The sequence below is a fragment of the Rousettus aegyptiacus genome, unplaced genomic scaffold (genome assembly GCF_014176215.1).
Source record: "Rousettus aegyptiacus isolate mRouAeg1 unplaced genomic scaffold, mRouAeg1.p scaffold_m13_p_10, whole genome shotgun sequence".
Classification (NCBI taxonomy): domain Eukaryota; kingdom Metazoa; phylum Chordata; class Mammalia; order Chiroptera; family Pteropodidae; genus Rousettus; species Rousettus aegyptiacus.
In genome coordinates this window covers 48,920,543-48,946,910 of record NW_023416285.1, presented here as the reverse complement: position 1 = coordinate 48,946,910, position 26,368 = coordinate 48,920,543, and the positions used below count along the sequence as shown (strand labels likewise).

The 26,368-nt window shown below is 41.7% G+C and overlaps 1 protein-coding gene and 1 long non-coding RNA gene across 2 annotated transcripts; one reads left to right on the top strand and one right to left on the bottom strand.

The window, feature by feature from the left end:
• Positions 1 to 1,461: 1,461 nt before the first annotated feature.
• Positions 1,462 to 8,953, bottom strand: SOWAHB (sosondowah ankyrin repeat domain family member B). Its single transcript, XM_016156055.2, has one exon. The coding sequence runs from the start codon at positions 8,731 to 8,733 to the stop codon at positions 6,370 to 6,372; it is 2,364 nt and encodes a 787-aa protein (XP_016011541.2). The 5' UTR covers positions 8,734 to 8,953; the 3' UTR covers positions 1,462 to 6,369.
• Positions 8,954 to 9,059: 106 nt separating this feature from the next.
• On the top strand, positions 9,060 to 25,142 carry LOC118608674. The gene is made up of 3 exons (XR_004953097.1): positions 9,060 to 9,293; positions 9,493 to 9,633; positions 23,378 to 25,142. It is a non-coding gene; the product is annotated as an uncharacterized LOC118608674 (long non-coding RNA).
• The last annotated feature ends 1,226 nt before the right edge of the window (positions 25,143 to 26,368 follow it).

The window sequence follows — 26,368 nt, the reverse complement described above, 5'->3', positions numbered from 1 at the left end:
GAGAACCCTCAGCCAATATTCAAGCAGTGTAAGGGCATGACTATCCTATGCAGGTAGATATATTCTAGGTCTTTCTAGAAAGAAAAATCAATGTGACTCTCCCTGGACTATTAGTTGAGGCAAAGCTGTCATCAGCTGAATGAATATTCATCTTGTTCCCTTCTAAAAATTCATTTTAATTAGAAACTCCAAATACTTTGATCTAGATGCTCTTATATGATTTGACAAGCCTATGTCTTCAAATCACTAGGAAAATGGGACTATTTCTGGCCAATTCCTCCTTGCCTCAGACCTATCCAGCCAGTCTAGTCGCTTAGGCAACGAGACCCATTGTGAGAGTGTGGCAAGTCACTTGGTTCACCACATTCACATCTCTGAAGCACTTCCCCGATTGGTACCAAAGGATATTACTGTACTAGAAATCTAATTGTATTTGGTGACATAAATATAATAGCAAAAAGCTTCAAGTCCTATAAGATTAACAATTAAGGTTTCAGAAGGAGTGATGGTACAGAAACATTTGTTAATAGCTGCTAGATTTGGAGGTGTTCACTCTTCTCAAAAACAAAAATCAAGGATGTGGTTCCACCCTGAATAAGCCCGATGTCTGATCTCAGAAGCTAAGCCTGAATGGGAGACCACCTAAGAAGGCCAGGTGCTGTAGGCATAAATAACAAAAAATAATAAAAAGAAGAAGAAGAAGAAGAAGAAGAAGAAGAAGAAGAAGAAGAAGAGGAGGAGGAGAGGAGGAGAGGAGAGGAGTATTTGATTCATGTTAGTGAGGCTGCTTCTCCTCATCACCCTCCCCCTCCCTCTCCCACTTCCCTCCCTCCCTCCCTCCTCCTCCGGCCTTCCTCTCCTTCCTTTCCTGCCTTCCTTCCTTCCTTCCGTCCTCCCTCTCCTCCCTCCCTCCCTCCCTCCTCCGCCTCCGTCCCTCCCTCCCTCCCTCCCCGAATAACAAGAAGAAAGAAAGAAAGATCAAACTCATGCAAGAATTAGACCTCTCAAAACAGAGTCCTGGCTTTGGCCTCAACAGGCAATTTGAAAAATCCTTCTTCTTATTCAACATCTTATCATTTTCTTGACTACCTGAGATATAAGTGACATTGAGTTACACCTTTAAAAAGCAAACAAACAAACAAACAAAAATCAAGTCTTAAAAGCAGAAAAGAGAAGTTAAACTTGGGAGCTAGAAATCAAGAAGTACTATTTTCATATCCAGGAGGTCAATAATTTGTAATCCCAGATAAAACTCTACCTTGACCAAGATAGTAAAATTTTGATAAAGTTTACTGTATGGCTGAATTTGGATATTTCAGATTTCTTAAGTGATGGTAGCTTTACACACACACACACACACACACACACACACACACACACACACACACACTTTCTCTCTCTCTCTCCCCCCATAAGCCTCACCCCTTCAGAGCTCTGCCTGGGTTTTAGTTCCCAGCCACATCAGAGCTGCTTGTTTGATGGGTGTTAGTTTATGTGGCTTCGATTAGACATAATTCTGTTTAATGACATCTCATAAAAGCTAATGATTGTCACACAGAGAGATAGTTGAATAGTCTTTTTCATTTGAAATGAGAAACATAAGCATATTTTTGCATAGTATAAGGAAAAATGTTTGACTATCAATAAATCTTATTCTTGTAGCATCTTTTATTTTTTGTCTTCAGCATAGATGAAAGTTTAAATTCAACTATGTATTTTGAATGGTGTTAAAAATAATAATAGCTAACATTCATTGAGGATTTATTATGTGCCAGATATTTTCTAAGGACTTTGTATTCATTTATTAGATCATCTCAAAAACCCATCTTAAAAAATGAGAAAATTGAGAGGTTGAAGATCTTATCCAAGCTAGGACAGGAACCCAAGCATCCTGGCTTCATTGTCATGAGCTTAAGTACTACAGTATCCTACCCTTTCATTACACATTTGTAATCATTTGTTTGATGTCGGCAAACACAAATACTCACACTGACTGCTGTGCTAAACAACCTGAGATTGCCTTTGCATGCTTAGGCCAGTGTCACCATAAACCCAGACTATCACCACAGTCATAAAATTATCTAATCACTGAACCAGGCATTTTGGATACAAGAGGAAACAAAGAGGTCTTTTAAAATTTTACTTAATTCTTTCTAATTCTTATCAATCGAATCAACAGCTCCACCTCATTACAGACATACAATCCTATTCTCTATATTCAGCTGATTGAAACTAAGATGCTATAATAACCGATTTCTGCCTCTAGTTTGTCTTCATTACTGTAGCAAAAGAAATCTTTGTTTCACCTCAGCCTATATATGTCACTCTCCTGCAGGAAACTATCCATGGCTCCCCATTGCCTGTGTCAATGGTTCTTAGACTCACACAGGAATTTGTTGTGGTGATGGTTGCATAGCTCTGCAAACATGCTAAAAACCATTGAACAGTGCAGTTTAAACAGACAAATTGTATGGCTGTAAATTATATCTCAATAGTGTTGCTCTTCAGAAAAATTTATAGAAGAATCAAAGCATCTGGAAGTCACGGCATGCCATGTGTAACATCCTGAAATGTTTACCCATAATCAATTTTTTCTAGCAGAAAATAAGACTATGGTCTACACTGTATATATTTACAAGATTAAAATTTACTACTTTACAACTATGTTATTAAAAAGCAAGTGGTCGAGCTAAGATTATCAACAGTTTCTAATGTTTACCTTTAATATTAAATTGCCATTTGTTATATTATTTTATTGCCTGCTGCTATTTTCTAGGAACCAAAGACTTGAGAAAAATTTGAAAGGGAAATTTTAAAATTAAGTACATTCTGTATAATACTTTTTTTTTTTGTCTTCAAATTGAGACTTTTGGAAAACATCGATATTTGGAAAAACATTAGGTTTTCTGGAGGTACTCTGACAATCCTTGGATTCCTGGAAAATGTCTGTACTTCTTGACATATCATAAAAGATGTCCTTTTACAACCTGAACTTAAATTACCTTTCTAATCTTCATCTCTTTCCACATCACCTCATTGTGCCACACAGCAGTGGCCGTGTGTTCCCCACAACCATAAGTGGTGGAGTATTTTCCAAACACACCCTGCAGCTTTGCTTCTGCTTCTTCCTTCTTCTAGAATATTCTTTCTTCCTTTCTCCACTTGGAGCCTTGAAGCACACTTAACTTCCATTTTGCCTTCCTGACTTGCTTTGTTCAGGAAGGTGCCATGAGAGAGGGAAAAATGTATATCTTACTGAATGTTGTATTTTCAGCATAAATATAGAGACTTGTACATAGAAAATGCACCACAAATTTCCCTTCTTTGTATTCCCACAGTCTTGACACACACACGTCTATCTACCTACCTGACTGTGCTGTAATTATTTTTCAATGACTCCACTCCACCTTCACACTCTCCTTTCCCAGTAGACTAGATTATAAGATCTTGAAGGCAGGAATTATATCTTTATTGAATAACCAATGTGCCATAAATATCTGGTAAATTTAGATGAATCGAAAATACATTCTTTAATCTCCAGATGTTCAAAGTCATAAGGAAAAACAAAACATTCAAGCAATTTAATAAAATACTATATGGCAAAAACTGTAAGTGGGATATGCAGACAGGATTATAAGAATTCTGATGAAGGAGTTCTACCTCTTCTGGCTCAGAGGTCTTTACCTTGGAATCTTAATGGAGACTGTGACATTTGAGCTGGAAAAATAACAGTTGACCAAGGAAACAACAAAAGAGATTCTAACCTGAAGGAATTCAGCACCAAGACAGAAACTGAGAGAGTAGGGTGGTTATTATCCCACAGTGGACAGGGGTGGCTTCAGTGCCTCCATTCGTCATGGCAAGGAGCCTGGAAAAAATGTGCTGGGCCTGGCAGCTCTCCTAGCCTGAACTTTACATGAGCAAGTGGGCGATTCGATCAGATCTGTGTTTTATTCTGCGCTCAACACCCAATTCAGCCCTGCCCACACCCAACACACGTGTTTAGCATGTAAGAAAGTTGACAAAAGTCACAGGTATGACTTGTGGACAAAGGCCAGAGGGACTTGAATCCCCAGAAGAACCAACTTGAAACCTTGGACTGTGGTCTAACCATTGAGCTGTCAGCCAGTACCAGTGTTATGCAAATCACACTGAAGCAGAAGTTAAGAATGCAGTAGAACCACCAAAGCTGGTTCTTTGGGAATGGCAGCATCATTCACTAAAAGATCCTGGCCTCAGTGAAGCCCTCCCTGACTCTCTCAGCCCAAAGGAGTTTCTCCTCGGAAATCCTCTGGAACACTTAATTTTATATTTACGATACTTTGAAAATTTTTTCTTGCACTATGGTTGTTTTATCCTCATTCTTAGAACCACCTTTTTTCTCTCTGCCTCATTTTAAAAGCTTACATGTAATATAGTGCAGCTTTAAAAGATACCTTGGGAGCAAGATAAGTATAAATCGCTCAACGACAAATCTTGTCAGGTTTTAAGTTCCCAGAAGGGAGAGGTCCTGTCCCACTCACCTCTATAAATCCTACACCACTGACCAAAGCATATTTGTTGAATAAACTGATGTAGTGATAAAAACTGGTAAAGTAAAACATTATTTGGCTTTTAAAAGAAATTATATTTTTGTGATTCTTTTTTTTTTTTTGAAAATCACCCATTTACTAAATATTTGCATAGATGTTTGTCTTTTATTCTTTTAAGTTTTCATGTCTCTTAACCATGGCTCTACAGTCTGGGGTTGTTCCCCTTTTTTCTTGATTTGATTTGCCAAAGTTTCATCCCGTGTATAGGTCTTTATAAAAAACAGCTCTTACATTTCTTTATTATGCCTATTTTTTAATGTTTTCTAATAGAAGATATATTTATTTCAGCAAAATTATAAAGTAAAACTACAAGGAAACAAAAATATTTGACATTCACAATTTTGTAAAGAGGAAAGTTAACAGTAATCAGCATAAATACAATAAGTTATAAAGATTCGTTGACATTTTAATGGGGGGGGGTAACCAGAAGAAATACAAAAATACTTTAAAAATATACCATCGATGCCACAGCACAGGAAACATTTTCATAAAAAATTAACAATTTCCACTTGGACATTTCATTTTAAGCCCTCTTCAAATTTATTCTCAAATTTTAATGTTCTACTGCAGTTTATAGACTAGCTGTTCTCTTATATTCCACAGACCCACAAAAATCAGTCCCATCATAAGCAATTAAAAGGGGGACTTCCTGTTAGAGATATAGCATTTCAGGCTAATATTTAATCTTAATTGGCAACAAGTTTAGTGCAAATAAAATTACATTTAGCAGCTTAGAAAATACCTAGTGGAGAGGCATTCACCTCTTAACTCTTACTGCTTCCCCAGAGGAAAATCATTTCTCTTCTTTCATGAGTATGAATGTTGGCCATTCAAACCTATTGCAAACTACTAATTCTAATTCTGTTGTTTGTGACACAGGGAGTTTCCATGAAAGATCTCAGTCACTAGGCAAATGAGTCAACAGCTTTTACATTTGAAAAGTTTTCCTTAAGTTGATTTAAACAAAAAAGCAGGGCCTGGATGTCAGTCACAGCTGATTCTTACCCAACTGATTCTCTGATCATGGAGAGGAGACCCCAGTGAGGCAGAAATCATTTCACGCGTTAGCCTCCATAGGCTGCATTCAAAGGAGGACCAGGATGAAATTGAGGAATCTCTTAAATCAAATTCTGCTCTCCAGTAATAAATTTATTTCGCTGATTTGGAAGGAAGGAAAGAAGGGAGAGATGGAGAGAGGGAGGGAGGAAGGGAAGAAAAGAGAGAAAGAAGGAAGTGAAAGAAAAAGGAAAAGGAAAAAAAAAGAAAGAAGAGCCATCTGATTTCAAATCTGGTGCTTTTCACTTGAAGCCAAATTATTCTCCAAATGAATAGAAGCTGGAGAGCTACCAGGCAAAGAGGAGTTTTGTTTGGGCTTTGTCAATTTGTCTATTCCTTGAAGTGCCTCCCTTTTTGTTAGACATCTGTTCCCTCTCTAGCCAAGGCCTGGGACTGCTGCTTCAGAAAACAATGTGGCTTACTGCGCCCAGATCCTTGGTGGCAAGGGAAGAGGAAGAACACCCACTGGGTTTTAAGCACCTGACTAGGTGCCTTAGGGAAGATTCACTGGCCCAGTGACTTGCGTCCTCAGAAAGGTTGTCTGATCCCTGAGGTCCAGGATGTGCTGACGCAAAATCCAGGCAAGTAAACACTAAGTAGCCCATCTCACTTAACCTCTCTCTTCACCAACTCAGCAATTTTTCTATTCCCCCTAAATTCTTTTACTGAATAGCTCAAGGATGGAGGTGTGGTGGCTACATTTTGAAGACAAGGGCCCACCTCAGTCACTATACTCTTCTCTTTCCCTTGGAGTGGGGAATTTCTCATACTGGTTGGCCAATTTCCATTTGCTATGCTGACTTTTGAGTAGTGCAGCAAAGGAAGTCTTTCGGGTGATATTTCTAGATATTTCCCGACTCTTGGCCTTCCGGGTGGGGGAAGAGCTTCGAACTAAAGAACATACAGGAAAAATAGGCTTGCCTCGAGGTGCTCCCAGTAGCTGCCATATCTCCCCAGAGGTATTACTGGTCAGATACTGCCATGGCTTCTTTCCACTGCTGTCCCGGACATTCACCCGAGAAGCCAACCTTTGCACTAGCAATTTCATGACTCCTTGGTGGCCGTGAATGGCTGCAAGGTGCAGAGGGGTATAGCCACAACTGGACTTCACATTTACATCAAGAGCAATTCCTGCTTTGTGGGCCACCGAGACAAAGTCCTGAAGTGCCCAGAGGTCACCATGTTTGGCTATCCAGTGCAAAGCCGTATATCCAGTTAAGAAGTCCTTGTGCAAAGCTAGTTGGGGATCCTCCCAAAACAAAGTCAACACCTGGATCCAAGAGCCAGTGGCAAGCTTCACAATCCATTCATGTTCCCTGGCATCTAGGGGGACGAGGGATGGCTTGTGCTCAGAGGGCCTATGGGGAACCAAGGCTGCAGGCTCCTCCCTACTTGGGGCCCACAAGCTGTGCAGGCAACTTTTCTCAGCAAGAGCTTTAACGTCAGCAGGTTTTGGTGTCAAAGCAGCATCCACCCTGGAGCTGGACGTCGCTCCTGCCTTGGAGGGTTTCCTGGATCGCGGTGGGCGCCGACTCCTTTTCAACAAGTTCTCCGCAAGGCACTCCTCATCAGAGGAGGACAATTTGGTTCTCTCTGCCCGAGAGCCCCTCCTGAGGGACCTCCTAAACTTGGGAGCTGGGCAAGGCAAAAGCTCCTGGGGGTGGCCTACAAGGCCATTAGCCCTTGTTGGGACCTGCTGAAAGATGTGACCATCCCTTCCGTTCCTGAGGCCCTGAGGGCTCCTGCTGGAGCTGACCTCCTTTAGAGAAAGGCCCCCAGCTGGATTCCTGAGCTTTCTCCAATCTGGGGTTCCCAGGGCAACGTGCAGCCCTTCTTCAGAACCCCCAGGGGACTCTTTGGGCCCACTGCTGCTTTCCTCACTGCCGTGGCTCTCCTGGTCCACAAAGTCATCCAGATCTTGGAGGGACAGCTGACAGCGAATGCTACGAAAGACTGTCAATGGAGAGTCCCCAGGCCAGGATTCAGAGACACGAAAATGAGAATGAGGGGAAAGAGTGGGGTCTAGAGTCGCTGAGTTAGGGTCGAGGCCCCAGAAGCCCAGCTCCGAGGGGAAGTTGTCCGGCAGCACCGACCAGGCTCTGGTGGGGCCGTGGTCCCGGGCCTCGGGGATATGAGGGTGTCTGGCCACCCATTCTTGAGTGCGCTGCTGCTGCTGCTGCAGAGTCGAATAATGCAGATCTCCCGGAGTCAAAAGCTCCGGCGGATCTCCAGGGGAAGGAGGGCGGGACTGGACTGCAGGCGGGGAATCTGGGCTCCCGGTAGCCCCGACGGTTGGAGGAGGCGAGAGGGGCGCTGCCAGCACCCGCGTGGGCTCAGCGGGCGCGCCTTGCGGCTCCTGCCTGGGAGCCCCGCGGCCATCCAGGGCAGCGGGAGCCTGCGCCGGCTGCTCCCCAGCGGCGGCGCGGTCGGGGAGTGCGCGGGGCAGCGGCTCGCCGGGGAGTGCCCCCAGGCCGTTCTGGAGACATTCCCAGCAGCAACGGCCCTGCGCCTTCGCCGCCGCGCACCTCGCTCCGACCTGGGCAGCTGCCGCCGCAGCTGCGGGCACCAGAGCCCCGTGGCCAGAGCTGCCTCTTCTCCCGCCGCCTCCCAGGGCCGCCTCCTGGGCGCCAGTGGCGGGGAGTCCATTGCAACCTGCGTCGGCTGCTGGGGCTGCGGCACCTGCTGGCTCCTCCTCCCGCTCCTTCTCGCGCCGCCGCCTCCTGGGCGGCTGCTGCGGCGGCGGCTCCCCACCGCGCGCGCCTCGCGGGGCGCGGGGCGCAGCTCCCTCCGCAGGGGCGGCGGCCACCGGCGGGTCGCGGGGTCGCTGCAGCCCCTCCTCCCCCAAAAGGTCCCTGTACCTCCTCTTGAGTACCACGTACTTGGTGCCGTCGGGGTCCTGGCGCACTGCGGCGACCGAATTGACAAAGCCCTTGAAGAGCTCGCGGCGGCGCTGGTGCTGGCTGGGGGACGCGTCCGGGTCTCGGAGAAAGCTCCTGAAGTGGCTCAGCAAGGCGGCATTGGTCACTCGGCCCCCGGCCTGGCACAGAAAGTCCAGTAGTGCCTCCTGGCTCAACTCCCGGGCCATCGCTGCCTTGTCGTCACCTGGCCGCGAGGTTTCTGTGTCTCGCCCTCTTGTGCTCTCCCCCGCCGGCCGAAACCTTGGCCTGCCGTGTGTCACCTGCGCCCGGGGCGGCGCCGCCCGCCTCCATCAGCCGCGGAGGCAGGCGCTGCTGGCAGCCCCCGAGCGCGCCAAACCGGCCGCGGATCCCCGGGGAAGAAGCCCGGGGGCTGAGCCCTCACACGCAGCGCGGGTGGGAGAGGGCGCCCCGCAGGCCACCGCGGCGCGACGCCGGCCTCTCGCAGCGAGTCCCGACAGCGAAAGTTCCCGGGATAGGTCGGAGTCGGTTTCACCTGCGCCCAGGCGACGCCTCCTCTCTGGCTCTGGGGGAAGGGCCGGACCCGCCTCCTCCTGTCCCTCCGCCCTCCGAGGTCTCTCTCCCCCACCCTGCCACCCATCCCAGATGAGTCAGGCTGGTCCTGGCCGGGGAGAAAGCTCCCGTAGGTGAGGTCGCGAGCAAGCGGGAGTCGGCCGCGAACCGCTCTGCAGGACGCGCTGCCGCTCCCGGCGGGGGAAATGGGACGCAGGTAGGCGACCCGCCGCTCCTTTAGGTCTCGGCCACGTAGGAAACAAAAGCAGTGGGCGGTCCGTTCCTGCCCGCTCCTTGAGCTGCATGAGTTATGGCTGAATTCGATGCGTGGGGGGAAAAGGTGTGAATAAACCAGCATTCTTCGGTCTCTCCAAAAGGTGCCTTTATTAGTGAGTACTGTGGGGTGATCATTTCAGATTTCCTGAGGTCGGGGAAACTCACTGTGCATCCCAAACAAGCCTCTCTTGGATCTGGAGATACTGCCCGGGGATCGGCTCTAAGGGGTCCAAATACACCCAAGTCTGTACCGAGAAGAGAAATCACCCTGAAGGACACAGGTTGGTCTCGGCTTTTCCTTTTCCTTTGTCATTGTCTCACGTTAAGGTGCAGGAAAAGTCAGTTTGATAGTTGATTGCCCCAGCAACTAAAATGACCAGGAATTATGTCTTGACAGCTAAGGTATTTGATGCCTAGTGCTACTTCGTTTTGTTTACTCTAAAATTTTTGAACAAAAGAGATTTTTGTACAGTCTATTTTGTGTTGGCTTAAGTGAAGTTGTCTTTTCTCCCCTAATGAAGGGTTCCCCCCAACCCTTCAAAATGTTAAGCGTGCTACCAGCTAGCCTGATTTGACCCCACAGCTTAGAGCATTAAAATATCTACTTGACTCTAATTCTTCATCGAGAGGTTGTGAACTTCCTAATTGCAAGTCCAGTTGTAGCCTAGAGATGTCTTTTTCATTGGCCTCTTCAAGACAGTGGAATTATGGCAATTTTCCTAACAGCTACTTTTCCCCTTCATTTTACCTGTTCATATGTTGGTTCTGCCCTTCCTTTTAGTGAGGTCCTTGAGTTGAGGCCCCGTTTCTTTTTCAGTCCTGTTTACATGCCCAAGATGCTTCATTGTTTTATCAACTTCCCTATCTGGCTGCACGCCTTTCCCCATTCTTTTAGCTGTCTTTCCATTCCTCTCAGTGATGACCCTCAGCCCCAGCTGTGACAGCAAATCTTTCGTGGAATCCTCTGTCAGCTGTATTTCCTATTATAAAGTCTCTGTTTTCTCCTGCCCTGTCACTTGCCGCTCACCTTTCCTATACTGCCCCCAGTCTTTCCACGTTCCTCCTTTTCTCTACCACTTCTGATTGTGTCATGAGTCCTTGTCCTTTTTGCCAAGGGAAGGTATTGAAAGTAGGTTGGCCCCACAGTTGTCAACATGTTTTAGCGTAAACCAATCTTAGCGACTGCCACAGAGGTCACATTAGCTGGAATTTATTTTAAGTGCCCAACAGTAGCCTGGTACTTTTCCATGAATGAATTGGAATCCTTGGCTTTAAATTATCTAGGTCAGAAAGAAGTACTGGGAAACATTTCTATCTATTTTTGTCATTTTCCAGAATCCAAACCCAATACCGGGTTGAGAGGGGGATAATGGTTTCCACTGAGGTGGAACATTAGCTTCAAGCTTCTTCGATAGTTATTAAAATGGAGGTTTTTGTATTAAACTTCAGCTTCCTTTTGTGTTTATTTCCCGGTGTTGAGTCTTGGTGCGACCCAGAAGTGTGTCCATACCTAGGGCAGGAGGGTGTCCAAAGGGAAAACTCAGGTAGCTGGTTTAGAGTAGCAAGTAGAAAGAACTCCCCCTTTGGTACTTTTAAAAACTTCTGTTTAAAAATAGGGGTGTTGTGGCAAAAGGGAGTGATGATATAGACTGAGGTACTTAAAAGGACTAGAGAGACAGGAAGATGTCATTGAGGGCATGGTTATTGAAATCAGATTATCTTTACTTGAGGGTGGAATTAGTAGGTCTGGAGGAGCCGAAAGCAGGGGCGGGTGTGTGGCGGGGGGGGGGGGGATACACAAAACAATCTAATTGCTTTAGATTTCTGGGTGCGCAGGTAGTTTAGCATCCAGATCTTCTCTCCTCTTTTTTCTCTCTCTTGGTTAAAGGGATGGTTAATTAGAATGCTTTTTACCTTATCTTAGGGAGCATATTTATGTCTCCCTCATGTACAGATTATTATTTCCAAACATATTTATGGAAAGCCCATGTTGCCCTGGTACTACTGGAAATGGATATAAAGAAGAAAGCATGCTTACTATTTATTGTGAGCAACAAACAAGAGAAATGACCTGAATCTATGTGTTAAATGATTTAACAAAGATATGCACAAGATGCTGGAGTTAAGCCATGATACATGAAGGAAGAATGCAGGCTCAGCTTGGGGGATAAGGACATTTTCTAGTAAGAGGAAACTCTGAATCGAAGAGGTGAGGAAGAGACAGAAGACACATTGGCACAAAAACACAAAGATCTGGCTCAGCATAGTGTATCTGGGGAACTAACTGCAAATAGATCTGCTTGGCTTTAAGGAAGAAGAGGTGTGTGATGTGCTGGAGAGGAGATTGCATATTAGGAGGGACTTAGAAGATGAAGTGGGGGAAGCAGGGAGGGGAGCTTTTGAAGAATTTTTGGGAGGATAGTAACCTGATCAGAATTGTACTTTAGAAAGATCATCCTGGAGGTAAAGTGCTGTTTTGGAGTCACGACCCACATTAACGAGTAAAAAAGTACATTGCAAAACAGTAGTGTATTTAACTAGATCTAAAACACCATTGATTGTATGACACATTTTGGTTTCAGAGATATTAAAATGTGAAAAAGAGTGCCTCTTAAAGTATAAGAAATACTGAATGTTTAATAAGATCTTGTATGGGGGAAAAAAGAGCGTTTGTGTATTTGGGAGTAAGATCTGAGGACTGTATCTGTATCGAAGTGACTTTAACTTCTTTATAGCCTATAAACTATTTGGGTATTTTGCATTGAGAACATAACATATTACTTTTTAGTTTGAAAAAGACACTTTAAAAAGGCATAAATGAATTACAGTGACAAAGAAAAAAACAATATCAAATCTTTAGGCTGGAGGAGGGGGATGAAGCTGCCAAAATTACTGAGATGATCCATAAAAGGGATGCAAAAGGTCTGAGTTCAGCGGTGTCAGAAAAAGAAAGAACAGATGGATCAAAGAGCTAATGGGTGAATTTAACAGGATTTAGAGTCAGGGGAGTCTGGGGGTGAGGAACAAGCCTGGCTTCTCTCACGCATCTAGCCCGAGCTGCTGGATGAATTGATAGTTATCATCTACATGGATAGAAAATATAAAAGAAAGAGTCAGTTTTGGAAATGGGGAAGATGATAAATTCAGTTTGGGGCATATTAAGTTCGAGGTGCTTGTAGGCCATAAAAACAGGAATATCTAGAAGGCAATATAGGTTTGAGGCTCCAAGAATGTACGACGTTAGCATATACAAATGGTCATTTAAGCTACAGGTAATTATGAAATTGCTTAGAAATAGATATATAGGCAGCGGGAAGGGAAATGGGTAGAGGGCGAATTCGCATTTATGGAAGAGGAAGAGGAAAAGAAACCCGTTAGGGAGACTTAGAAGGAGCCACCGAGGGGAGAGGAACACCGCTGAGTGAGATGTCGCAGAAGCACAGAGGCAGACGGAGGGGACAGCGCCCGAGATGACGAGATGACGAGATGACGCCAAGTTAGATAAGAAGTGAAATATGACCACAGCCTGCTAGGCCACTAGGCCCTGGTCTGGAGCAGTTTCGGAAGCGTGTGGTGAGGACAGAAGTTGGGTTATGGAAGGGTGAGAGATGTGAGTCGGGTGAGAATGGGGTGAAAATGACTAGACTATGAAAGGAAGGCGAAAAGAGAATTCTAGATAAGGAGAATATCAGATCATGTAAACTAAGATTTTTTTTTTTTTGGTAGTAGTTAGAAGAGATATGATCATGTCTAAGTGCTGAGGGGGAAAAGCCAGGAAAAGATAAGTTGAAGACCTAGAAGAGAAAGTAAATAATTGATGAAATGGCCTGGGGGTGGGGCTGGAGTCCAGAGTTCAGGTGGAGCAATTCCCATGGACAGAACGGGGGACAGTCACTTTTTTCATTGAGAATATAAAGAAGAGAAATGGCTATTGCATTAAGAGATCAGGAGAAAAGGTTTGAGGAAGTCCTGGAGGGGTGGGAAAGCAGGTACAGTGGGAGTAAGGGGGATATAGAGCTATAAGGATAGGATATTGTGAGCAGAACATCAGATATTCTTAAGTCGTGAGGCTTAAGGTTTCCAAAGTAGAATAGTTTGGAGGTGAAAACAAAATTCAGAGTGTGACCATGTGGATGAAGCATAATGGAAGTGAGAGCCATTGGAGGTGATAACGTCACGGAACTGTGAGAGGGGAATTGAATGAAACTTACAGAGGGATACTGAAGTCGTCTAGGATGAAGAAGGCATTAGAATCATCCATGTAAATCCTTAGTGTTATGGCATGAGTCACGCAGGTGGCATTTTGCCAGGAGTACTATCTTTGCTCCTCATCAGCCGACACACTTAGCAGACGTGTAATGTAGTAACTTACACGTGTGTGTGTCACATTCCAGACCACTCTCCTTCATCCGATCCTCAGAAGAAGTATGGGAAGTGTGTGGATCAGAGGTCATTACCTTGCAAAAAGTAGCTCTCCTTGCTATTCATATGTATGTATTTGTATTTCTTATAGGATGTATTCTGTTGTGCTTATTCTTCACCTTTAGTCTAAACCTCTGTGAATGTAGAGTGACGACCCCACCCAAGAAGGTGGAACTGCTCAGGGTCAATCATCCAGGTAGGTGGGCAGATCTCCAAGTGAAACTGGAGCTAAAGTGGACCACAGAAAGGCAGGAGAGAAAACCTGGGCACTTGCCTACCCTCCCTCTTACTTTTTCTTTTCCTTTCTCTCTCTCCATCTCCTCCCTCCCCCCATCTCCCTCTCTCCTTTCTCCCTTTCCTCCTCCCGCCATCTCCTTTTCCCCTTCCTCCTCCCTCTCCTTCCTCCCCCCTCCTCCTCCTGCTTCTCCTCTCTCTCATCAGTATTTACTGAGCACTTACCATGTGTATGCACTTTCCTGGGACTAAATACACAATGGTAAACCAAACAAACAAAATATTTTGCTTTCAGGAAACTCACGTTCCAGTGGGGAAGAGACAGACAATAAACATAAAAGTAAACAAGAAAATATCACTAGTGATATGTAATTAGATATAAAATTAAACTGATGTGGTAGAGACTGACAGGAGAGCTACTCTTGAAAGGATAGACAGGGAAGGCCTCTCTTAGAAGAAGCAACAAGCAGAGACCTCAGTGGTAAAGCAGAGACTGCCACATGAAGATGGTGAGGAGGGGAGCAGGATGGGGAAAGCATTCCAGATGGACGGAATAGGTAACGCTGTATTAAAAACGAAAGCAATGTATTTGAGGAACAGAAAGAAAACCAGAGGCCAAGGTTGAACATAGCGAGAGAGCGAGGGAAGTGTGGAGTGAGAAGTCAAACTAGTGAGCAGGGTCTGGTTCTTGGAGGGTCTAAGGGGTTTGGGTTTTAGTCTAAGTGTGATGGGAAGCTGTTGGAGGTTTACAATCAAGAGAGTAACATGTGATTTATGTATTAAACAGATCATCTGGCTACTGTGTGGAGAGTACTGTAGAGGGCCACATGAGAGATGGTGGTACCTTGGAATAGCAGAGTTTCAGGTGTAGAGAAGGACTGAGATTTGGAAAATGTTTTTAAGATAGAACCTGGAGAATGTGTGGGTGGGTTGGATATAAATTTACCAAGATTGGGAATTTCAAGGTAAGATATGGCTTGGGGGCAGGAAGTCAAGTGTTACCTTTTGAAAAGTTAAGTTTGGGATGATCATTAAACATCTAAGTAATGATCTAGAATAAACAATTGCTCGGAGGTGAACTCAGAGCTGGAGGTTGAAATTTGAGGGTCTTGGGCATCAAGATGGTATTTTAAAACTATAGGATTAGAAGAATTTATGGAAGGAATATAGAAAGAGACTAAAAGAGTTCCATGACCAGCCCCAACATTAGGGGTCCACCTGTTAGTGGTACCTTGCTCAAATATTGTAACCTGCCTCAGTGATACTATGGCAAAGAGAGGAATGGTGAAATCCATGTTTTGTTCCCCTAAGGCCAGTCTGTTGGCTGTGGTTGCATCAGACATTAGTGTGAGAGATACCCCAAAAATAAGAGTAATTTCAGGGTCTAGAGTAAGGCTCATCTACCCCTTACTGGGAGGGAAATCTCCCTCCATTGCCAACTTTACAAAGAATGGGTTTAAATTCGTTAGAGTCAGCAGATTTTCCACGTATATTCTGATTTTACAGATAGGAAAACCAAGTTTGAGACTTTAGTGTCTTGTGTACTTGTGCTCGAATCAAGTTGACCTCAAATCTAGCATTTTGTATTAGAGTCATAATCTTCCTTGACTCTCTGGGAGTTTTGACTCAGTTGAGTATTTTCTCCCTCTGAAACCTCTGTTTTGGTGTCTGCGACTGTTAGTCTTTTCTGGTTCTTTTCTTTCCTCCCTAACCCAACTCTGAGACTCCTTCTTCTTTCCACATTCTCTGTTCATTCTCTGGGTTCCACCTGAGTGATGTGTATTTTCCCATATCCGATTACCACCTGTCTTCTTGTGATGCCCCAATCTCTGTATGAAGCTCACCTAGAAAAAAGCATAGACTTCCCAGCAATTTAGTCCTGGCTCTACCCCTAACTATCTTTTTAAACTGGGCCAGATTACAAACTCTCTGGGCCTCAATTTCTCCGTTTGTACGATGAGAGAATTAGGTTAGGAGATTCTGCAGTTCCTTCCAGTAGTCACATTCTGATTCTAGTCCTGATTCTATTTCTAATAAGCTCAATAGGAATAGTGACACTTACTGAATACTCCGTACGACATTGAGCCAAGTACTGTATACATTAATATATTTAATTCTCCTAACAAGTTCCTATGAGGTAAGAGCTATTATTATCTTTATTCAAGAACTCAAAATACAGATAATATAATTTCCTACTATTTTATAAACAGTATGTGGCAGAGCCGGGATTCAAACCCTGTTTTTGTCTGGAGTTGCCATCATTCAGTCCCTACTCTGTTATTACTGTTTCCTTCAAAGACTCTGACCCCTGTGCTGCTCTCCCACCTTAGCTCCGCATTACCCCATATCACTTCTGTCTCCTCTGGATTCTTACTGCTGTTACCCACTCCCTTAAATCTTCATCCTCTTTCTCTCTTCAAGAGCTATTTTTTTTCCTAAAACAAAATAAACAGAAGGACCTTGCTTTGAAGGACCTTTGCTCTTTCAGTCACTGGCTTAGCTTACCTTCATTATTCCTGCATATTCCTCCCAGAGCCCTTTCCTGTCCCTCTTGAATAAATCAGCTTCCTACCTCCAGGTACCTCCAGGCACTTTTATTTGGGGAAAGTTATGTTTGAGATGTCCAGTAGACATTTTAGTAGAGATGGCAAGTGGGCAGTTGGATATACAATTTTGGAGCTTAACTTTTATAGCACCTAACACTCCCCTATTAAATTTAGCTTATGTATTTGTTCATTTTTGTGTGGCCCCCTCAACTAGAACACAGACTCCATGAGGGTCAGGACTGTGTCCTGTTCACCACTTACAAAGAATTAGTTTTGGAGAAGGTACAGTAGTGTCCTAAGGCTGCTGTTAATGCATGGTCACAACCCGGGTCACTTAAAATAACAGAAATGTATTCTCTCGCAGTTCAGGAGGCTAGACATTAGAAATCAAGATGGTGAGGGGACCACACTACCTCTGGAGACTCCAGGAGAGAATCGTTCTTTTCTTCTTGCAGCTTCCGATAATTGTCTGCATTCCTTGGCTTGTGGCCACATCACTCCCATCTCTGGTTTTGCGTCCACACAGCCTTTTCTTCTGTGTGCCTCTCCTCTTCTGTCTCTTACAAGGACATTTGTCATTGGATTTATCATTATCACTCCGATAATCCAGAATGACCTCATTGTAATATCCTTAATTACATCTGCAAATCTTTACCTTTTAACAAATAAAGTAACATTCATGGGGTCTAGAGATTTGGAGATGGGCATATCTTTTGGGGGAGCAACCATTCAACCCAATACACAAAGGAACAGGAGGAAGTCCAGGAATGTCTTTCTCCAACCTTTCTTCTGGCTCACTTCAAGATTTCCTTCAAGATTCAGCTCAGTGGTTGCCCAGCCAAGGGAACTACACTCCCATTCCCAATACATGTCCCTCCTATAATAATAATAGCAGCCACTGCACATTCAGCAGTTTTAAGGGCTTTATATGTAGGATTTCTCTTAATTCTTGCTATAATCCTATAAGATAGGATTACTATCCTTATTTTACTAAAACTCTGTTTTGTCTCTCTTCCCCGGTAGACCTCCCCCAGGGCAGCAACAAAGACTCAGTCAGTCATCTCTCTCTGTCCCCACCACACCTCATGGCACATCCAGTCTCTCTGTAAAGGCTGGTGGGTTGAATAAATGACTGAACAAAACAGGCCGTACTAGACTGGGGAAGGTTTTGAGTATCAAATTAAGACATGTGGATTTTATTTTTAAATCACATGTGGCCAAAAGAGTTTTAAAGCCAAGAAGTGATAGGATGAACTCCTCTTTTGAGTGTATCCTTTCCTTGGGAGAAATGTCATCAAATATTGTTTTAATTATCACTTCCAAGTATGTAGCTTCATGTGGAGCTTCCTCCTGAGCTCGTCTCATAGCACCAGCTTCTTGCTGGGTCTCTCTAGGCTGAAATTCAACATGTCCAGACCAGTTCTCATTATCCTTCCCTTCCCCTAAAGTCACTCTTTCTGCATTATCAAGCTCACAGGCATCCAAACTGGACAACTTGAATTAATCCCAGATACTTCCTTATCCCCACTGCCAGTTAGTCATCAAGTCCTGTCAGCTCCCTCTCCTGAACTTTGTCTCATATCCGTTCCCTTGGCCAGTGCCATATTTCAGGCTCTTGCCTCTTTTTCTTTCTTTCTTTCTTTCTTTCTTTCTTTCTTTCTTTCTTTCTTTCTTTCTTTCTTTCTTTCTTTCCTTCCTTCCTTCCTTCCTTCCTTCCTTCCTTCCTTCCTTCCTTCCTTCCTTCCTTCCTTCTTTCTTTATTTCTTTCTAGAAATAAGAAAAAAATATTTTTTTATTTTTATTTTTTATTAAAATTATTGGGGTGACATTGGTTAATAAAATCAAATAAACTTCAAGTGTAATGATTCAAAAATACACACACACACGCACACACACGCGCACACAACAATCACATTGTGTGTTCACCACCCAAAGTTAAATTTCCTTCGTTAACCAAATACTTGACCCCTTTTGCCTGTATCGACCTCCTTCTTTCTTCTTTCTCCAGGACTATTGCCCCAGCCTTCTGAGCAGTCTCCTTGCCTGTAGTCTTCTCTCTCCAACTCCAGGCCATCCTCCACTCTGCTGTTCATCTTATAAGCCTAAAAAGCATATCTGATCATGTCACTCTCTTGTTAAAACAGCAAAGCTCCAAACTAACTCTGCAGTGGTCCTTCATTGCTCACAAGATCAAGATCTTCAAGATTTACCTACAAAGATATATGTTTCCTCCCTATTCATTTATTCAGCACACATGTACTGAGTGCTTACTACGTACTGAGCTCATTGCATTTAAACACTAGTGAGGGAGATGCACCAGACATATATAGATGACCATAGATGTTCTCATTTGGACTACTTCATGTCGCAGGCAGTTAGGGAAGTAATAGAAGATACTATAGCTGGAAGAGATGGATAGTGGCATCCTTGCATGTTTGCTTTTAATAAATACAGTAACTTTATTGCTATTTATATACCTGTTGAGTAGATGTATAGATTATATTATCTGGTTTTAAATTAATCTTCACCAAGAAGGCAAATGATTTAAAATATTTCTCACAAAGAAACTATGAATTAAAGATAGTACTAAACGGTAAAGCCCAAGGGACTGAGGCTACACTTAGTATGAGCAATGAAACTTTTTAATGGTAACGATTTAACCACATCTCACCAGAACTGCCTTCCCCAAAATTTAAAATTGTGGAAATGAACACTCAAAATAGAGATTTGCACTCTCTATCTTTAACAATGAGCTCCTACTTAAATGTACTGGGGCTCAAGGTATTGGCTTATAATAGTGTAAAAAGCCATCACAATTAGCAGTATCTTTGTGTGTGCATGTATGTGTGTATGTATGTGTGCAACATATAGGTAGAGTTCATTGTGACTATAATTTTTGTGTTTATAAAGGGGTGGTTCATAAACATTCCCAAGTAGAGTGTCATGTTTTTATTTGCTCTCAAAACCTTTCTTAATATCTCTCTTCTAGAAAAGGTGAGGCGCCCACACAAGCATCAATAAATTGCTGTTTCATACTGTTAGACATTACAAACTTAAAAAACAAAATTAATAAGTTTTCTGTTCTCACTGTTTTAAACTTCTTAATTTTACCATATTAATGATTAGTAATATCTTTAGAATTGCTTATTTTTCTTTATAATTTTTTATGTTTGTTTTTACAATGTATATTAATATAGCAGTACATGCATATAATTTTAAATAAACAAATGGCCCTGGGCCACTTGTCACTCCCTAAGCCTGTTCCATTTTTTTTTCTACACCTTGTGCTTTCATTACTGTTTGTCTCCGTCTGGTTTCTCTCTTCTCCATTTGACAGAATCCTAGTAATTGTCCAAGCCTTCCCCAACATCCAGAGGCACAAATAATCACCTTTCTCTTCTTTTAGAACATGCCTTATTATAGCACATCTCACTTTGGGTTACACTTGTCCTGTTAATGTCTCTTCTAGGAGACTGTGAGTTTCCAAAGGGTAAGAATCATTTTCAGTCATCATTTTGTCCTTGATGCCCGGCAGTTTGAAGTTGTAGGTGTTGTAAGTGTCAATTGAATTTAATAGTCTCACAACATTCAATGTCCTAAATTTCAAACCAACATGAGATATGTAGAAACATATGAGATAATATGAGATATAAAGGAATAAGAAACAGAGGGCTAGATTTAAAGCAAGAGGCTTAACTTCACATAAAGTTTTTTATAAGAATGATTTTCAAGATATGATCTATAGGTCCTCCTGACAGACTAAATTTAATAAATGCACATCTTCATTCATTACATGTGAAGGATGTGTAATTACACAGATTTTCATTTTTGCATGCAACTAAGGGATACTTAGTAATCTAAATATGTTATTAAAATGTGATATTTATAAACTGCATCTGGCACACATCTAAAGAGTGCTAAGGATTCTAATTTAGTACTAAAAAGTCTGGCAGCCACAAAAATGCTTGGCAAGTGCACATATGCATAGTTGGATTTTCCTCAAATTTCAAAAGGCCAATTTCTAATCATACATCATCACTATTATATTGAGGTAGCTGAGGTCTGGATTACGATTCTTCTTCCTTATTAATTATGTATTGCTGTTAGTTTAGTTTTATTGTTGTCAGTTTGTTATGAATTTCATTAATTTGTTAGTGTCTCAGCAGGATAGTTTCAGACATGGGCTCTGGAGACAAACTGTCTTCTGTGTAAAATTGGACAACTTGTTTAATTATTTTGAAGCTCAGTTTTTCCATCTCAACATGGGGTTGGGTGGTAGATGTGCTTATCTTATTGGTTTGATGTGGGTAATCATTGAATTAATGCATGTAAAGTGTTTTCACAGAATGGCACTTAGAGAATGTGCTGGCCCATAGTTCATGGTTAGGCTTTGGTTCAGCTATGAATTAGGCTTTGGTTCAGCTATGAATGACAGAATTATAATAAAATGGGACTTATTAAGATAGAAGTTTATTTCTTCACAAATAAACATGGGCCACCCCGAATTGGCATGACAGTGTATAATCATCACATTCTTCCTGTCTTGTTGTTCCACCATTTCTCAAAACAGGATTGCCATTCCACATCTAGAGGGCTGTTTCAGCACCAGGCATCATATTTGGATTCCAACTAGCAGGAAGGAAGAAAGGCAAAGAGAAAGGCACTAAACCTCTCCAAGGACACTTCCCGAAAGTTATGCACAACACTTCTGCTTACATTCAATTGACCAAACCTTGATCGCACAGCCACATCTAGATGCAAAGGCAGGCTAGCAAAAAAATTAAAAAATAAAATCTTTGTTTTGAATAGGTATATTCCCAACTAAAAAAAAATGAGTTTATCACAGAACAGAATTTATTAACTGGAACAGTATTGCCCTTTGAGTCAGGACAAATCTTTATTGAATGAGATTAAACATTTCAGGGAAATTACACCTCAGGGCCCAAAACACTACCTAAAAGCCAGTAGCACCCTCTCAGTCATTGTGTCAACCCAATGGTCCTACACATCCACAATGACACTGAGGAGTAAGCACCATCCTTATGTTTTAGGTCCCTGTGGCAGGCGTTTTGTCTGCCCAGTGTAATAGTGTATAAATTTCCAAGGAAACACTCTTTCCCATAGCCACACGTCATGTAGCCATCTTCTCATGTGACCTTTTTTCTAATAACAGGGATGAGAAAACAGGTCAGCATGTGACACAAGGCAGGCCAAATAAAACCTTTTTCCAGGATTTTTAAAATTGGACCTAAGGGGAAAATTTCAATTTCTTCATGGGTGGAATATAATAAGATTCAGAACTCTTGACACACTATTGGTGAAAATGTAAAATGGTGATGCTGCTCTGAAAAACAGTCTGGCACCTCTTCAAAGGGTTAAATATAGAAAAACCATATGACACAGCAACTACACTACTTATATATCCAAGAGAAATAAAAACATATCCATATAAGCACATACATCAATATTTATAGGAGTATTATTCACAATAGCCAAAAAGTGGAAGCAGTCCAAGTATCCATCAACTGATAAATGGATGAACCAAATGTGGTATATCCCTATAATGGAATATTATTTGGCAATAAAAAGGAATGGAGTACTGGTAAATGCTACAACATAGATGGACCTTAAAAATAATATGCTAGGTGGAAGAACCCAATCACAAATGACCATATAGTATATGATTCCGTTTATATGAAATGTGCAGTATAGGCAAATTCATAGAGACAGGAGTAGATTACTGCTGGCTGGGGGGAGGCAGGAATGGGGAGTGACTGCTAATGGTATGGAAAGATTGAGTCCAATCAAATGGCCAGTGATTTAATCAATCATGCCTACGTAATAAAACCTTGATAAAAACTCTAAGGAGGTGAGAGAGCTCCCTGGCTGACAAATATATTGGTGTAGTGGAAGAGTGGTACAAGGTCCAAGGCCTCCCTCATTCAAGACCTTGCCTCTTGTGTATCTCTCATTTGGTCACTCCTAAGTTGTATCCTTTATTTTAAAAATAGTAATTGTAAGTACAGAGCATTCCTGAGTTTTGTGAATCATTCTAACAAATTATCAAACCTGAAGGGGGGGGGGGTTCATTGAAACCCCCAGATTTGTAGTCAGCCTGGTCCATTAGAAGAACACATGGCTCCTGGGCCTGTGGCTGCCATCGGAAGTGGGGACAGTCCTTTGGGACTAAGCCCTTAACCCCCGGGGTCTGCATAGTGTCAGATTTGAATGAAAGTGTTAGACACCCGTCTGGTATTGGGGAATTGTTGGAGCACATTGGGGAAGGTAGCTTGCTAAGTGGGCCATTATCTAAAAAGTTTGAGAACACTTCAGGAAAGTACTTAGTAAAAAAAAGCACCCAGTCTTAAATATAGATAGAAGGAAGCAACTGTGGTACTTTGAGGCACTTCTTAAAGTGAGAGATAAAAGTGTTGACAAATTAGAGTACTTTATAATATGAATGTTTACTAAGGGTACTTTTCAAAAGATACTTTCTCTTATCAACCTTTCAAAGATAATGAGGCCTGTTTATGCAAAATTATTCAGGGAGAGAGCTGCCTGAAGGTGAAAGGATGAGAGGAGAGGCTCTTTTTTAGCCATATGATTATTATGTTTCCATCAGGAGAGTATCTCCCTGGATCTTGAAACAAAATATCTGCAGCTATCCAAATATGTATGAATGGTGATATGAATGTAACACATTGTATTTCTTTCAATAGATGTATTTATTATACCGATTCTTTGAAAAAGTTGGTTGTTTCCATACTTGTTCTGCACCTTCCTCTCCTCTTTGGTCTCCTCCTTTTGTACCCTCCGCTCCCAGGTAAGAAAAGGACCTTCTTGGAAATTCATGGATAAAGTGGCAGAAATACTCAAATCTTTAAAGGGATAAGAAACAGTCCATTAGAAAAAAATTACATCACTCCAAGAAGATGGGGATAAAGGATGTTACATCTGTTCTGCATGGCAGCGAATAGAGAAAAGAAGGACCATAATCTCAAATTTAAACAATGACAAAGCTTCAGAGCAATCTATGTGGCATAATATAAAGTAAATATTTGTAAAATGAGTGTAAATAAAGAGAGGAGTTTTTTAAACAACTGCAGAAATAATTGATAAAATAACTGGTCAGAGTCTGTGGATATAGGATCTTCCTTATGAAGGATCATATCATTATCATGTGTGTGACTTTGATCTTACTAAATCAGAACCCCCATACATGGTATTAATTCACAAGTTACAATTTTAATAAAAGATTTATTCCCTCCGAACACGAGCCATGGTTTCAGTGTTATTTCAAATGAGAATATTTATTGCACTTCATTGTCTTAGTTCATCAAGTCATGATGAAAATGGTATGACATTTTTTTTTCTCATTTTAAAAGATTGCAGTTATGGCCTTATAATGGGTCTTTACAGATTGCCTTTTGTGGTAGAGTACACATATGACTTTCCTAATATTTTAAAACCATAGGACTCTATAGCACCTTGAGGAAATAGTGAACATGAATAAAATTATACAGATGATTTTTAGTTTGCTAATTGAAATACTTTACTTCATCAAAGTAATTCGTAGAGACTATAACAAGTAGTTCGTTTATTTTTAATTGCTAAATTCATTTCAGCTGTAACACTTTTATTTAGGAAAGACTTCATAGGAGAAAGTGTTAGACAGCAAGAAGAGAAATAATCAAACATGTAATAATCTTTAAGATTCCATCAGGCACAAGGCTCATGATACTATTTAGGAGAAATGAGCCCATTCTGTAACTTAAACTTTCAAATGTTAAGTATATTACATTTGTAATAAATATAAATATGTATGTTTTTATTTCCTTAATGAGTTAAATATATTTATAAAAAGGGTTGTGCATTGTGGTAGAGGAACTCTGTATGGAAGTCTGTGATGTTGGTGCTAGGCTCTATCCGAAACTACCCAACACTATGATCTCAGATTTACAAGTCAGTGCAGCATTCCTGATTCCTTATTCTAGGGAAAAAACTCAAGAATCTCTAATGTATTTCCTAGCTCCAAATTTCTGAGATTAATTCCATAATCTTCAGGATGTGCCTACAACATTAACGTGTTTCAGGAGTCGTAATGAGCATAGGATTACAGTCACAGTAAGTGGATCTCCAGTCTGCAACTTACTTGCAATATCACCTTGGGCAAGTAATCTTTCTGAATTCCAGTTTACTCAACTTTAAAATTGGGTTACTAATACTATAGCAGACATCGTTGGTGCCCTGCCCCCATAGCCCCTTAGCGCACTGCTGCAGCAGGGGACAGCTCCCGTGCCCTGTCTGCTGCCCACCTCTGGGCCTGCCTTTGTCTTTCCTTCCCTGACCCTGGGCTTTTGCTGGTGCACAGGGACTTGCACAGTCAGAAATGCCAGGGATTAACAACCCTCCCACAAGTGACAGTCTTCCTGACTTCTCAGCGGGACGATTCAGAGGCACATTAACATAGTTCTCAGGGGTCCCCACCTGGATTGAGCCCCTGTTTTTCCACAATAACCTAATTTTTAAAAACCCTCTCACCTACCTGTCTCACATTTCCCACTCACTCATTTGTGCTTCCTGGAATCACCTCCAAATAATCAACTTGCACATAATTTCCTGTCTTAGACTTCATTTCACAATTGTGATGTTTAATTGAGAACATGTATGTAGAGCACCTACTAGAGCCTATAGTAGGACCCCAACAAATAGTAATTATTATTATATCTGACAATTGAAACAGAATGTCATGGTTCTAGGTAGTGTTTAGATTGTTTCTATAGTTAAGCGATGTTTACATCCTGCTAAACCATATTTACCTAATTTTATGAGGCATCTAAAACCCATAGAATATGTTGTGAGTGGGAAAAATTTAGGTCTGATTAAAATTTTAAATTTCTAAAAATCTTAGAAAAATATTTGCTAAAAATTTTCTACTTTTTCTTTTCCTTCCTTATTTCTCCTTTTCATCGTGTTTCTATAGTGAAGTTTTAGTTTTACTTCTACATGAAATGTCATAAATCATGTACTATTTCCTTGAAGAAATAAATAGAAGAACGTTAATAATATAAGAAACAGTCCACGTATAAATATAAATTTCCTGATTACTTTTCAGTGATTCCACAAGTTTTTAATCATGAAAAGTTCATTTATTTGATTTTATCATGACAATTCTACAGAGAAATGGTAGATGTTTTGTATTTCCTTCAGTGCTAGGATTAAATTCCTTTCATTTCTTGGTCTATATCTTTCCTAGGGAAGTGCATTTAGCAAGTATACTGCTGTTTGCTGTTAATATGTCTCTATTCAGTTTAAATTACATTCTTAGCTTGTAGAAATTTTATGAATGAACACATAGCATATGTGGAAGTTCTAAAAAATGATGAAGTGAGGTAGCATGAACCTTGTAGAAAGCAGCTGTAGGCAAGTCAATACGACCAGCTAGCTCTTCATTACACATGCTAACTGACAAGACCACTCTAGGACTTCCGTACTTACCTGCACAGGCTTAAACCTTCTGGGCCTGCTCCAGACCAGAAAGACAACTGTCGGGCAGTGGGAGGTGTGTGCAAATGGAATAATTTTTTATATTTTTAACAATTACTTTTATTCAGATATAATTGACATATAACATTATTTAAGTTTAAGTTGTACAATGTGTCGATTTGATATGTTTATATATTTCAATATGATGATCACCACAACGTTAGCTACCACCTCTACCACTCCACATAATTATCATTTCTTTTTTTGTGGTAGCAACAATTAAGATCTAGTCTCTTAGCAATTTTAATGTTTATAATACGGTGTTATT

What these genes read in the sequence shown, in the direction of transcription:
- SOWAHB (XM_016156055.2), bottom strand. Translation starts at nt 8,733, where the DNA reads ATGGCCCGGGAGTTGAGCCAGGAGGCACTACTGGACTTTCTGTGCCAG.